Genomic DNA, 12542 nt, shown 5'->3' on the forward strand with positions numbered 1-12542 from the left:
AAACGCAATATTCCGTGAATAATTCATCACCGTGCGACAAACGAGTGAGTTACATTAAGTGACGTGCGGAACGATTATTTAGAGTTTATTTGACCATACAGTGACAGCGGAAAGTATCTGGAAGGTAAAGGACTCTGAAGAAGTGTAGATATTGACATTTTTATTTTTAGAGTATGATGGTAACTTGCCAGCGTTGTGCGTAAAAGGGGAGCTAACTCCCTTTGAAAATCATGCATGCAGATAAATAATATTTTGTTTATTTTTTCCATTGGCTCTGCGAAACCCAGAATCATAGGCATACTAAGACAAACATGTTAAGGCATTCATTGTACCGGGGCTATATACTAGGTCTGCAGGTCGTATACTTGGTGTTATTATATATTTGTTTTATACCAAATATATATTCAGTATTTAGTAAAATGGTAGAAAATCTTATTTCACAATTTGGCAACCGTGCTAACATATAGCGATAATGAACTGTAAATACAAAAATGGAAAACCAACAATATTTCAAACATAGTTGTGACGTCATGATTCATCATTAACAGAAACCTCGCGAGGTGATGCTTATGAATAATAAGGATATGTGTTCAATGTAGATGTGATTACAATAGAAAATGACGTATAATTCAGTATAAAACGACATCCTGCAACCTATTCTCATACAGGTTTGTATTACTTAAAATACATCATACATTTTGGAATTACCTAAAGCCTTACTTACGGTGAGATTGTGTTGCACTATTGATAATCTAGAAAGACGAAATGTGCATGTACAATGCGCTGAAGATGAGGTAAGATTACAGAACTTAAGGGCCCCCGTGTCACTGCGAATAATCTAACAATGGATCAGAATCCCGTCACGGCACTATGTTGTATCCTTGAACAATATACTCTACTCCGCTTGTTCCAGTCTACTCAGCTGTAAATGAGTACGTGGTTGGACAGTGCTAGACTTGTTAAATGCTAGCTGTGAGCGCCAAATTGGCAGCACCGGCTGTATGATCCCGAGGAAGTTGAGAAAGATATTGGCTGGATGCAAATGATAATAAAGAACAGGAATTTGTGAAGCGCTTTGAAACGACCTACGAACTAGGTTGTGATAAAGCAGTATATATTATTTTTATTACCTTATTTTCTGGAATGACATTATTAGTATTCATAAATCATTTCTGAAGAAAAAATACATGCCTTCCAAAACATTAATGAAAAAAGGAATAAAGATGAAATAAAAAAAAAAAAAAAATCGACCACAGCTCGTGTTCCTAGTAAAAATGCAACTGGACTAGACGATGATTCGAACCCTGGACCCGCAGATCCAGGGACTGTCGCTCTTACGAAACGATCTCTACATGATCAAATCGATTTTCAGAACATGTAAGAGCGATGCAACGGAGTAAAGTCCTGTGCTGCCAAATCAAAATTCACAAACCTATTATCAATTTGCGTTCAGGATGCATTTTTTTTTTATTTCATAGTAGGACAACTAACTTCATAAAAAATACATGAAAAGTGTAAAATGCATGAGCCCACAGAAGGAAATATGGGTCCTCAGCCCGTATAAAATGGCATCAATTTGAAATAAACTAACGTTATTTTCGTTCTGTTGTATATGAATTATTTACTTCCGAATCTAGTTTCTATGATGGATGGGATGGTACCAATACATTAACAGAAACATTATCCATGTTTCGCATAACTTAAGTGTACGGTAATTTTTAGCGTGAGAAGTGATCAAAGAGAGATAACTCTTATTATATCATCAAAACGAAGTTTGGTATTCAAGGACTGATGGTTTTGCTGCGTTTCTTCTTCTTCTTCTTCCTCCGCCAAATGGTCACCGAACGTTTTCTCAGCGTTGCTGGGCAAGTGAAGCATTAGTCGCTTCATTTTCTGATCGTCATCCAACATGGCCTCCATTGCCTACATACTTTGTATATTTGATTAATACATTTATGGGTGGACGCTAAGGTGATGTCAAAAGCCACCCATTTTCCTGATTTTTAAGGCAATGCAGATTCTTTCGAATAAATCATTTCTACTTACAGAGGCAGTTTGGGGAAAACTTAACTTTTTTCGACAAAATGGCCACCACGGTCTGGCTTATGATTGGTTGAAATTTAGATATTGACTGGACTGCGACACTCATACTGCTTCTGTTTTTTTTATGGTCGTCATACACTGGCTTCTGGTTGATCGAAATTTAAATATTAGCTGATTTCAATCAAATTTGGTATGTACGTGGTCATCAATGCTACTACGAATACTATTACAGACACCGTATTGTAATTTTACAAAATTGCTGATGTAAACTGGCCTCTGATTGGTTGAAATTTAAAAATTGTACAATTTTGCTCAAATTTGGTATAGGTATATAGAGTTACTGCGAACTATATTGCTGCTTCTATTTTTGGACAACGCGGCCACCATTTCTTGGCTACTCAAAATGACCGGTTGAATATAAGTGTTTTATGGCATAATCACCTGCTTAATTTTGATGCATCAATTAGACCATGGGGGCAGTTGGGGGGAGTTCTTTAATGGTCACAATTACTACTAGAACTTGTTGTTTTTATCATTTAGGGCATGGTTAAAAGCATGTACTGGTTTCATAATTTTTTAGATCTAAGCGTTCCGTTACCAATCTATACACACATTCTATGCATCCCTGGAATAATGTTGTCATGAGTGACAAATCGAAGGCTCTGTTCGCGTCACCTTGTGGATGATACCAGTTCAACTCTGTGGGAACTTGCGGATTCTTGCAAAGAAAAAAAGGAATCGCACGATAGCATAACGGTAAAATTGATTGGCTTTGTTTGTAGTTTAGCCCCTCTATAATCATCCAAGCAAGTTTTTTACGTTCGAAACCAAATTAATGGATAACTGTGAGCATTCGATGTCGTCGTGATATATTTCAAGAGTGTAGAGAAAAAAGTGGAATTTCGGATTTCTTATATATGCAGTAATGAAATCTTCTTACTTTTTCAATAAGTAATATTGATATTACTGATCAAGTCTGACATATTTCTTTTGGCGTGTGCAGTTCTGGGAAAGAATATACCTCCTGTATCCGATTGCATGTAGCAAGAGGCGGTTAATGTTGGCCCCAATCAGAATCAGGGGTTTTCGTCCATTTCTTCTATTCATATATATAAACTTTATCTTTTTTACAACAATTATGAAACAAGTTATTTCAATTTATTTTAATCACTCTTTTCTGGCCCGGATGTTAGCGCGTGGGGGGTCTTAGTGTGGGAGGAAACCGGAGTACCCGGAGAAAACACACGTGATCGGGCAGGTGACCCGAACACGTGGGTTTTCTCCGGGTACTCCGGTTTCCCATTTCTTCTATTAAAGGATATTGAAGAAATAGGAATTGATCTGCTGCCCCAAATACAATACTTAAGATCTACATCATTTCCTATCTTACTTTCCTATTCTTTCCGATCGGCAGTGTCTCCCATATAATCCATACAAACAAACAAACATAAAAACAAATATTTGTTTTCAATATTGGATTAGATACAATGTACACAATTATTTATTTCCAATTTAGGGCCCACACGAGGCATTTCATACAACATCTATTATTGGCACATTGTAAGCAAAATGTGACGGACAATAGCTAGTATAATAAATCTTTTATAGAATAAAACACAGTTTTGGAACTTAACATAGCAAGGCGGAATATGATTTGAATGATGCTGGAGGAAACTCTTCATATATGTTTCGGTATCAGGCCTTGCCACAATTTAACCCAGCACCTATTTTACCGCTTCCCTGCCGTGTAATTCCTTTAATTAGCATCAAAAACATCACTCTAAGTCAGTTACTTGCATCGTCCACAAGGTGTCACGTATAGAGAAATATATTCTATCACACCATAATCTTATGGTAAAGACAAGATTAATAAAATCTTTTACCTGTAACTGAGCGAGACCGGGTTATCTAAGTCGAGGGTTGAGATTCTGTAACAAAATCTTAACCGAGGCGTAAGCTTTGTTTTCTCGCACCTTTAGTTCGAAAAGAACTATTGAATTTTGCTAAAAAATACAAGTATCCCGCCGTGGGCCTCAAATGATTTGATTGCTTCCGCGTAAAAATGTAGTCCGTCCTTACATAGATTACAACGTATTTCACAGTGTAGATTATATTTTATCTACAGCATAAAATATCTAACAACATCAAAACTATAAATTTAACGACAAAACAGAACATATATAATGCAAATTGTCCATTTCAAGCAGTTAACACCCGGATGAATACATCGCAGTGCAAAAATTCCGCGAAATGACACGTAAAGGTACAAGACAGATCGGACGAGATAGAAAAATCTAGCACGGGGTATAAGGTAGGGTATCTCTGTCTGAGGTGTGCGAAAAGATTGTCCAGAGCGGAGTCGCTGGGTTTCGAAGAAGTGTGAGATATTATTATAAACACATGTTTGGCCGACAAGGAGTTGGTTGTCATTCGAAGAACAGGACAGAGTGAAAGTAGAAGCTTTTAGAGGGTTAAATCTACTCTCGGTAAAAATGCCACCCCCAATGATTGTATATATTGATTTCCGACATCAAGAGTTTTCCACCCTTTTCGTATACATGCGAGAAGGGTGGGAAGCTCTTAATTGATATTAATAATAATAATAATATACAACATTTATTTAGCGCCCTATATAATTTGTAAAATTACTCTAAAGCGCTTTACAACATATGGATAATAGTAATGGTTATAATTGTGTAAACAAAAAACAAATGTCGGAAATGAATCCCACGTAACTTCTGAGAATCAAAAAACACTTTTCTGAATGATCTTCAAAAATGCTTAATGATGCCAGAGAAAAATTTATGAAGACTAAGAGCAAGATTTTTGGTCGCCCTCATCGGAAATGTGCTATTTCTTTGAGTGATGTAAAGCTTAAATTCTTCAAAACTAATGTTTTTAGCTCAGTTGTCTCTCTTTTTGCATCCTTATCTTCATGAAATAGTCGGATCCTTCATTCTAAAAAACCTAATAGTTTTAATACCTTCTCTTTGATTTTTAGTTAATAGTTATCTTAAGCGTCACTTTGAAGCAAAGCTTGACTGTTCGTGTGTGTCACCTGTACGTTAAAGTGAATGTAGGATCACCAGTACGGCATGGCTGATTTTGTTGCGTGTGTCATGTGCTACAAAGGTATTAAGTTCATTTATTCATAGTTGGTGTACTGCAGTAGTTTGACTTCTGTACCAAGCTCACCGAACACAGCCCACAAAACGTCCCCACTGTCTACACAAACAGACCGAGCGAAACCTTTGTCAACGTGGAGGAGTCGTAGGTATTGTCCATCACCATTCAGGAGATGAAGACAGCGGTTGTGAAACTCACTTACGACCAGGCATCCCTGACTGTCGTATGCTAGATCCCAGGGGTCAAAAGACTGTAAGCCAGTTCTGCTCCTATGCCGCTTTCGTCCATAGTGGTATAGCTCATGTAGGTGTTTATCCATAACTGTGAGGTGGGGTTTACTCTTGCTATATGCTGTTAACTTATCAAGATCCACGACAGCAACATTTCCACTGACAGGACATAGTGCGATACTCTGTGGCGTACACACCAATGGTTTCCCGGCCTGTGTGATTGTTGTTGTGTGACCAGGTGTACCACCTATACTGTACTCCGTGATTTTGCCAGCCGTTCCCACCAAAATCCGATTATCATTGGTAACACATATGGACATTGGCGAGTCCTTTGTGCTGAATCTCCGTATAAATGTTCCTGAAATTAGCTCCATTACACTGTTATATGTTTTGGAGCATGTCCAGAGGTTGTTGGTCACAGGTGAAGTACAAATGCCTATGACCTTGATAGGACTTTTAACCTGATTCTCTACGTCTCCTTTGATGGTGAAGCAGGTCACAGTGCGACTATAACAGTCACGTGTCCATATCCCACTTCCACCAGAGGGGCAGCTGGTAGAACCGATAGCATAAGGGGCAGTCCATTTCGAAAGAACCTTGGTTTGTGGCAGTGGACTTGTCTGCGGTGGTGGGCTGATCTGGGTCATGACATCGTTTGAAGTCGATATAGGCAAAGTAAGGTGTACATACGACTGGTCATTGTCAGAAGAGGTTTGATAGTCAGCGTCGACTCGGGATTGATCAGGCGAGACCAAGGTCACCGTACCTAATGACTGCTCCAGGGTTCGCTCTGGATTTTTGTTTGGGCTAAAGTTTGCGTTACCGGGGCTTGGCCCTCCAGGTAATGTAACATAGGTGTTGAGGCCTCTAGCAATGTCAAACACCTGGATATCTGTTCCAATCTGTAGAGATTCCCTACACTCGTTCAGGTGATTTTTCATGTTTTCAAACTTTTCCTCGAGCTCTTTCTGATATCTGATGAGAAGTTTTGAACCTTCCTCTTCCAAATGCTTCACCCGGGAAAGTGTTTGAGCGATCAAAAACTCCAGTTCCTCCTTAAGTTTTTCGCCTTGTTTCATCACCTCTAATGTTACAATCTCAAAATGGCTTAGATGGTTTTTCAGATTTTCCGTGGTAGAATTGATTTCCTGTTGTATTTGAATAAATTTCTTTCGTTTGGTTTCATTGATGAATGTTTTGATCTTCTGTTTGTTTTGTGGAGTAACTTCACTCAGTTGAACAAAGATATGACCCTTGTGAGTTGTGGAAATACATTTGGCACATATAGGGTCTCTACAGGTCTCACAAAACCAGTCCAAGGTAACCTGTTTGTGGTGTACACATGTAGTCTGACCGGAGGGACGCACGACTCTGTGTGCTTTATAGGAAGAAGTCTGCTTTCCCGCCATTTCATCTACTGTGTTGTGAGCTAGGCAATTACTAAATTATGAAAATGTTATTTACATATCTTCATTGTACCTCTTCATCCTCAGACGGTCATGACCAGTTATGTTTTACCATCTTGACATTGTTGTCTGTCTGGCTAAAAGCTGCGAATCCATTATTGTTTCTGCAATATAAAAAAAAATATAAAAATTCAACAGATATGGTAGCAGAATACAGTAGAAATGGCCCGACTCTGATAAACAAGGCACATGTCGAGGAAATGTAAACACAGCGGATTTACCCTACACAACACATGTATACATGTATATATATTTGTAAACTGCATTACATTTACAATACATATAAAGTACTGAGAAGTGTATAAACCTCTTTTTTCTACCCAAGTCACTTGTGTGCAAACCATGGAAACCACATCAAAAATTACCAAAAAATGCCAAAAATTGCTATTTTCAACCCAAAATTTGACCCCCGCAACTAGTATTTTTTTTCCTAAGATCTGTCTGAAATTAAAGATTATCTACCTGGTTGCAGAATTATCTGGGTCCCAGTAAAGTTGTAAAACTTGATTTTTTGCAATTTTGCGTCGTGTGCTGTTGTCAAAATTTTACCTGCTGTAAAGCTAGCTTTTCATGTGTCAGCACCCTTTCGGATTAAGACCAAAATTTTATTCTCGAACCAAAAAAGTCTTCTTTCTTTTTTACAAATGTGAAGCTCACATAGCCCACTTCATCATGCTTATACCAATTTTAGTACAGTTTTATTTTCATATTTTTTTACATATCATTATACAGGGGCTAGCCATTTAACAAAAATATCACCCATGGCCACAACCCTCTACTGTACACTGCTACCTTATACATTACTTTCTTTTTCCCAAAATTTAAATGTCTGGAAAATGCGACAATGAACACAATGATGTATCCGTTTCCTTTCTCGCTTTAATAGTGACCGAGTAATATGAATTCCCCTGACAGGTGTATTTACCAATTCTGCTCTCAAACTACCAACAAAAGGAGGTAATCTGAAAAATGAAAACTTGAATAGGTTTGTAGTTTTCATGAATAAAATTTCTTTTTGGGTGAAATATGACGCTTTGAGATCATCTGCATGTGAAAAACAAACAGTACAGTGATACTATGATGTTACTGTCTTGTTTGATGAAGTCATAATAACTGTGATGTTATCATAACTATGACGTCCTCAATGGGCATCTATGACATCATCGAGGATCACTGATATCAAAAAAATGAACACTAGGAAAACCATCTCAACAACAAACTAGCAACAGACACACTTCCCGTAACCGATGAACAGCACAGAAATATCATATATTCTGAAAAATCAGACAAGTGCCACCATAGCAACCGTTATTTACTTTCCTCGCCTAGAATTGACAGTGACCCTCAGAAATTGTTCATTTAACATATTTCGCTAGAAAAAAAAAAGATTTTCTTCAGCTGTAATTATGGAAATAAAATTTATTGACATTACTGACTTTGCTTATTTCATCTGTATACTGAATCAAGTGGAAAAAACATCTAAAATAGTGTAATTAGAATGAAAACAGATATTTTACCCATTTTCAATAAATACAACTTTATGTATTAGTAACCATGGCTACCGGGTGCTGAACTGAGTGAAACAGACTGAAATCTAGTATGAATGCATCAGGAGATAGCCTGTGAACTATTTGATGTTTGGTATCAACTTTACCAATAACATAATTAACACATATGTGATGAATTGCAGAATTTCACAAGTGCCTGTGAAAGCGCGAGTTACCCCTCTTTATACATCCACAGGTAACAGGCTAACGACCTATATATTGACCTAATTATGTAACGATTTTTTTGGCGTTTTTGAGTAGTTTTAAGTATTAATGAATGAAAGTGAAGCTGAATCAAGCATAAAAAGGCATTTATTTTTCAGAAAAAAATCAAGTTCTATGTGTATATGGTAGCAGAATACAGTAGAAATGGCCCGACTCTGATAAACAAGGCACATGTCGAGGAAATGTAAACACAGCGGATTTACCCTTCACAACACATGTATACATGTATATATATTTGTAAACTGCATTACATTTACAATACATATAAAGTACTGAGAAGTGTATAAACCTCTTTTTTCTATGTATGTCACTTGTGTGAAAACCATGGTAACCACGTCAAAAATTACCAAAAAACCCAAAATTTGACCCCCGCAACTAGTAATTTTTTTCCAAAGCTCTGTCTGAAATTAAAGATTACCTACCTGGTTGCAGACTTATCTGGGTCGCAGTAAAATTGTAGAACTTGATTTTTTGCAATTTTGCGTCGTGTGCTGTTGTCAAAATTTTACCTCCTGTAAAGCTAGCTTTTCATGTGTACGCACCCTTTCGGATTATGGCCAAAATGTTATTCTCGAACCAAAAAAATCTTCTTTCTTTTTTACAAATGTGAAGCTCACATAGCCCACTTCATCATGCTTATACCAATTTTAGTACAGTTTTATTTTTATATTTTTTTTTTACATATCATTATACAGGGGCTAGCCATTTGACAAAACTATCACCCATGGCCACAACCCTCTACTGTACACTGCTACCTTACTATTGTTAAAGATGTTAGTAAGATAGTTTGATTTGTAGGAACAATCATCGAAGCGAAGAAATAGAGGATATTTAATGGTGTCTTCAGTAATAACAAATATATTTCACGAGTGTGGCTAATATATTGATATTTTTCACGAGTGTGCTGCGCAATATTTGTTATTACTGAAGACATCCTTAAATTTTCTATTTATTACATATTTAAAGCATAAAACATGAAAAAATGTAATGCATTAACAAAAGGGCGGGAAACAGAAGCGTAATAATTAGCGCCATATTCTAATGACGTCACGCTTGACAATAAGGCTGCGCGCCATTTTGCGCGCCAGTTTTCTACAATATCCTGATATGATTGCTTATAAAAATGTTATTAACTGCATATTTATGTAAATACTTAAGTGTGTGTACCAAACATTTACCATACCAACCACTTATTCTACCGTCGCTGCATTTGAATCTGAACAAAATATCGTTGCCTTTGAATGCAGCGAATAGAGGAAACCTAACGTTATGATTGGTCAATACCAAAAAGTTATATTTTCACAGTGTGAAAATATCACTTTTGATATTTGTCACAGTGTGGAAGATATCAGTTATATCAAGTTGATAGAATCCGATATTTCACTGACAAAAATGTAATAAATTATTTTACTTTTTGAGAAATGTGTTTTGATTCATCATGCGGCAAAAGGATCAGTTTCGGACGTGTGTACGTCCGTCCTAGAATCTATTTGTATACCCCTGTCAACGGTATTATGACGTCAACAAATTTGTGACGTCATATGGTAGACATCACATACAACGAAAACGAAACATGAAGAATATCTGCAGTCAGATTTAAGAAATGTCTTTGATTAAAGCATTAAGTTGTGATCCGCTGGAAATATTCATACCTATATATATATATTGTTTTATTATATTATATTTCATATTTGTCAAAGAAGTAACCTCATATTGTCTACACTGTTTGAACTACTTCCTTGCCCCATATGTATTATTACACAGGTATTTCTTTTCAGAAACAGACACAGCAAGACAAATGTTATTATGTGTCATACAAATACTATAGTATTACTTGTACAGTGTGTATATCCCCGGTAGACGGTTTGTGCTATCATGGTACATTGTTTATACTCGCCATTTTCTTTGTCCTGCATACAATTTACTCTCTAGCTCAGTTAAAGATTATTCCATCATGAACGTCATAATTACTATCCTTGACAGAAGCACACTTCCGACTTTGTTTCAAACTTTTGAGATTTTACAGAGAAAAAAAAAACGACTGTAAATAATATGGTTTATGGTAGTAGTATGAAAAAAAAATATGAGAAAAGTAAGCTTAAATATGAGAAAAGTAAGCTTTAAAAACGAAAATATAGGTAAATAAATAAATAATGGAAGAAACAGCTTTAAAATAAGTATTTTCTTTGTGATGTCCCTACTCATCTGTTTCAGTTGAAATATTGGCACTATATGGCTTCTGAAGTCCAACATGACCACTATATCCTATTTTGAAAAGTTTCCCTATTACTGTCAGTAAATTAATCATTTGAGGATGTAATTAAACGCAGTGGTGTCAGTTATAGGGCGAATCGGTCATTCAAACCCTTTAAATGATTCTGTGTAAAGTTATGGGAAATGTTATAAGTCCAACCAACCCCTATAGTTACCCTTTGTATTGGTCGGAGATTCACTTCTGTCGGGTTTACTATTCTGAATGAACCCCTTACACGAGAGCAATCATTACATATCACATACTAGTGGCTTTCACATATTAGTATATTAAACGATGGACTTTCATATTTAACATTTTATGCAGAAGTCTATAGCATATTATCAACATTTAAGGTAGAAATCGTGTAAAACATATATTAGAAATAATAAGCAGGCAATCAAGATTGATCTCATATTTAAATGAAAATAATTCCTAAGCAATAGGCTACCATAGTTTAACACTAAAAACATTGTTAATAACCGAACGTACTTAAAATGTCATCTTTGAACACTTTAAATAACGTTGAAATATGCTGCTATATTTTATGTTCTTTAAAACACAGTGGACACTGTCGTATTACAATTTTATATATCATTAACATTACAAACTTGCTACATATATTCTTCATTGTGGAAGTACTTTTTGACGAAAAGCAATCTTGCAGACATTGTATACTGATCATCTGAATTTGACTTTGAGGGAAAATATTGTATTTTTGAAAAATATTATATTGGATGTATTTTGCATTTCGGTTGAAGCAGATCATTTAAATTAAAATTACATAATGTTAGTTATGAGTAAAATACTAAAAGAACAAATCATTATGGCATGAACATACAAATGGTTATATTAAATGAATGTAATTTTAATTTAAATGATCTGTTTCAACCGAAATGCAAAATACATCCAATATAATATTTTTTTCAAAAATACAATATTTTTCAACAAAGTCAAATTCAGATGATCAGTATGCAATGTCTGCAAGATTGCTTTTCGTCAAAAATGTTTTGTCTACTGAGCTATTTTACAAGAAGTTGGAATCGAGGTAGAATCCGGAAATAAGATATGTTATTTTGAAGCTGGAATAAAGAATGAAGCTATCTCGAGCTTGATCACTTTCAAATATCAGTTAAGTAAATCCAAAGTGATATTACGATATCCCACGAAATTGATCTAATTTGAACATTATCTATCTGATATCCCATCTAGATTAGGTGAGGTACAATGATACGTATATAGGACCTATGATACCTAGCTATGTAATCATATACCAATGAAATAAACACCCAAAATATCTGCAAATAAATTGAATTTCAAATATGATGGAGTTATATACATACTACAGATATTGATCAAAATGCATAGATATCGAGGTTACTTTGGATAAAGTTGATACCTGAGCTGTTATGATAAAGCTATAACACTGACAACAATATGTCGGCCTATCTGTAGCCTTCCTATGTGGTTATAATTAAGGATCTGAGTGTGTGACCGTTAAATAACAAACAATGCACATGTACAAATAACATAAACATACCTTTTCGTTTTAGAGATTTGATAACCAATCCATGAGAGTGTATATCTATGTACGATATATACAGGAACTTGCATCGTCTACACATCACAAAATCACGTCGACTCGCCTAAAACT

The 12542-nt window shown here is 35.8% G+C and overlaps 1 protein-coding gene across 1 annotated transcript; it reads right to left on the bottom strand.

The window, feature by feature from the left end:
• Positions 1–4703: 4703 nt before the first annotated feature.
• LOC110459405 lies at positions 4704–12542 on the bottom strand. The gene is made up of 2 exons (XM_021511638.1): positions 12429–12542; positions 4704–6969 (listed from the first exon to the last, which is right to left on the bottom strand). Exon 2 carries the CDS (start codon positions 6806–6808, stop codon positions 5189–5191), a length of 1620 nt encoding a protein of 539 aa, XP_021367313.1. The 5' UTR covers positions 6809–6969; positions 12429–12542; the 3' UTR covers positions 4704–5188.

This window comes from Mizuhopecten yessoensis, unplaced genomic scaffold, assembly GCF_002113885.1.
Source record: "Mizuhopecten yessoensis strain PY_sf001 unplaced genomic scaffold, ASM211388v2 scaffold10059, whole genome shotgun sequence".
NCBI lineage: Eukaryota > Metazoa > Mollusca > Bivalvia > Pectinida > Pectinidae > Mizuhopecten > Mizuhopecten yessoensis.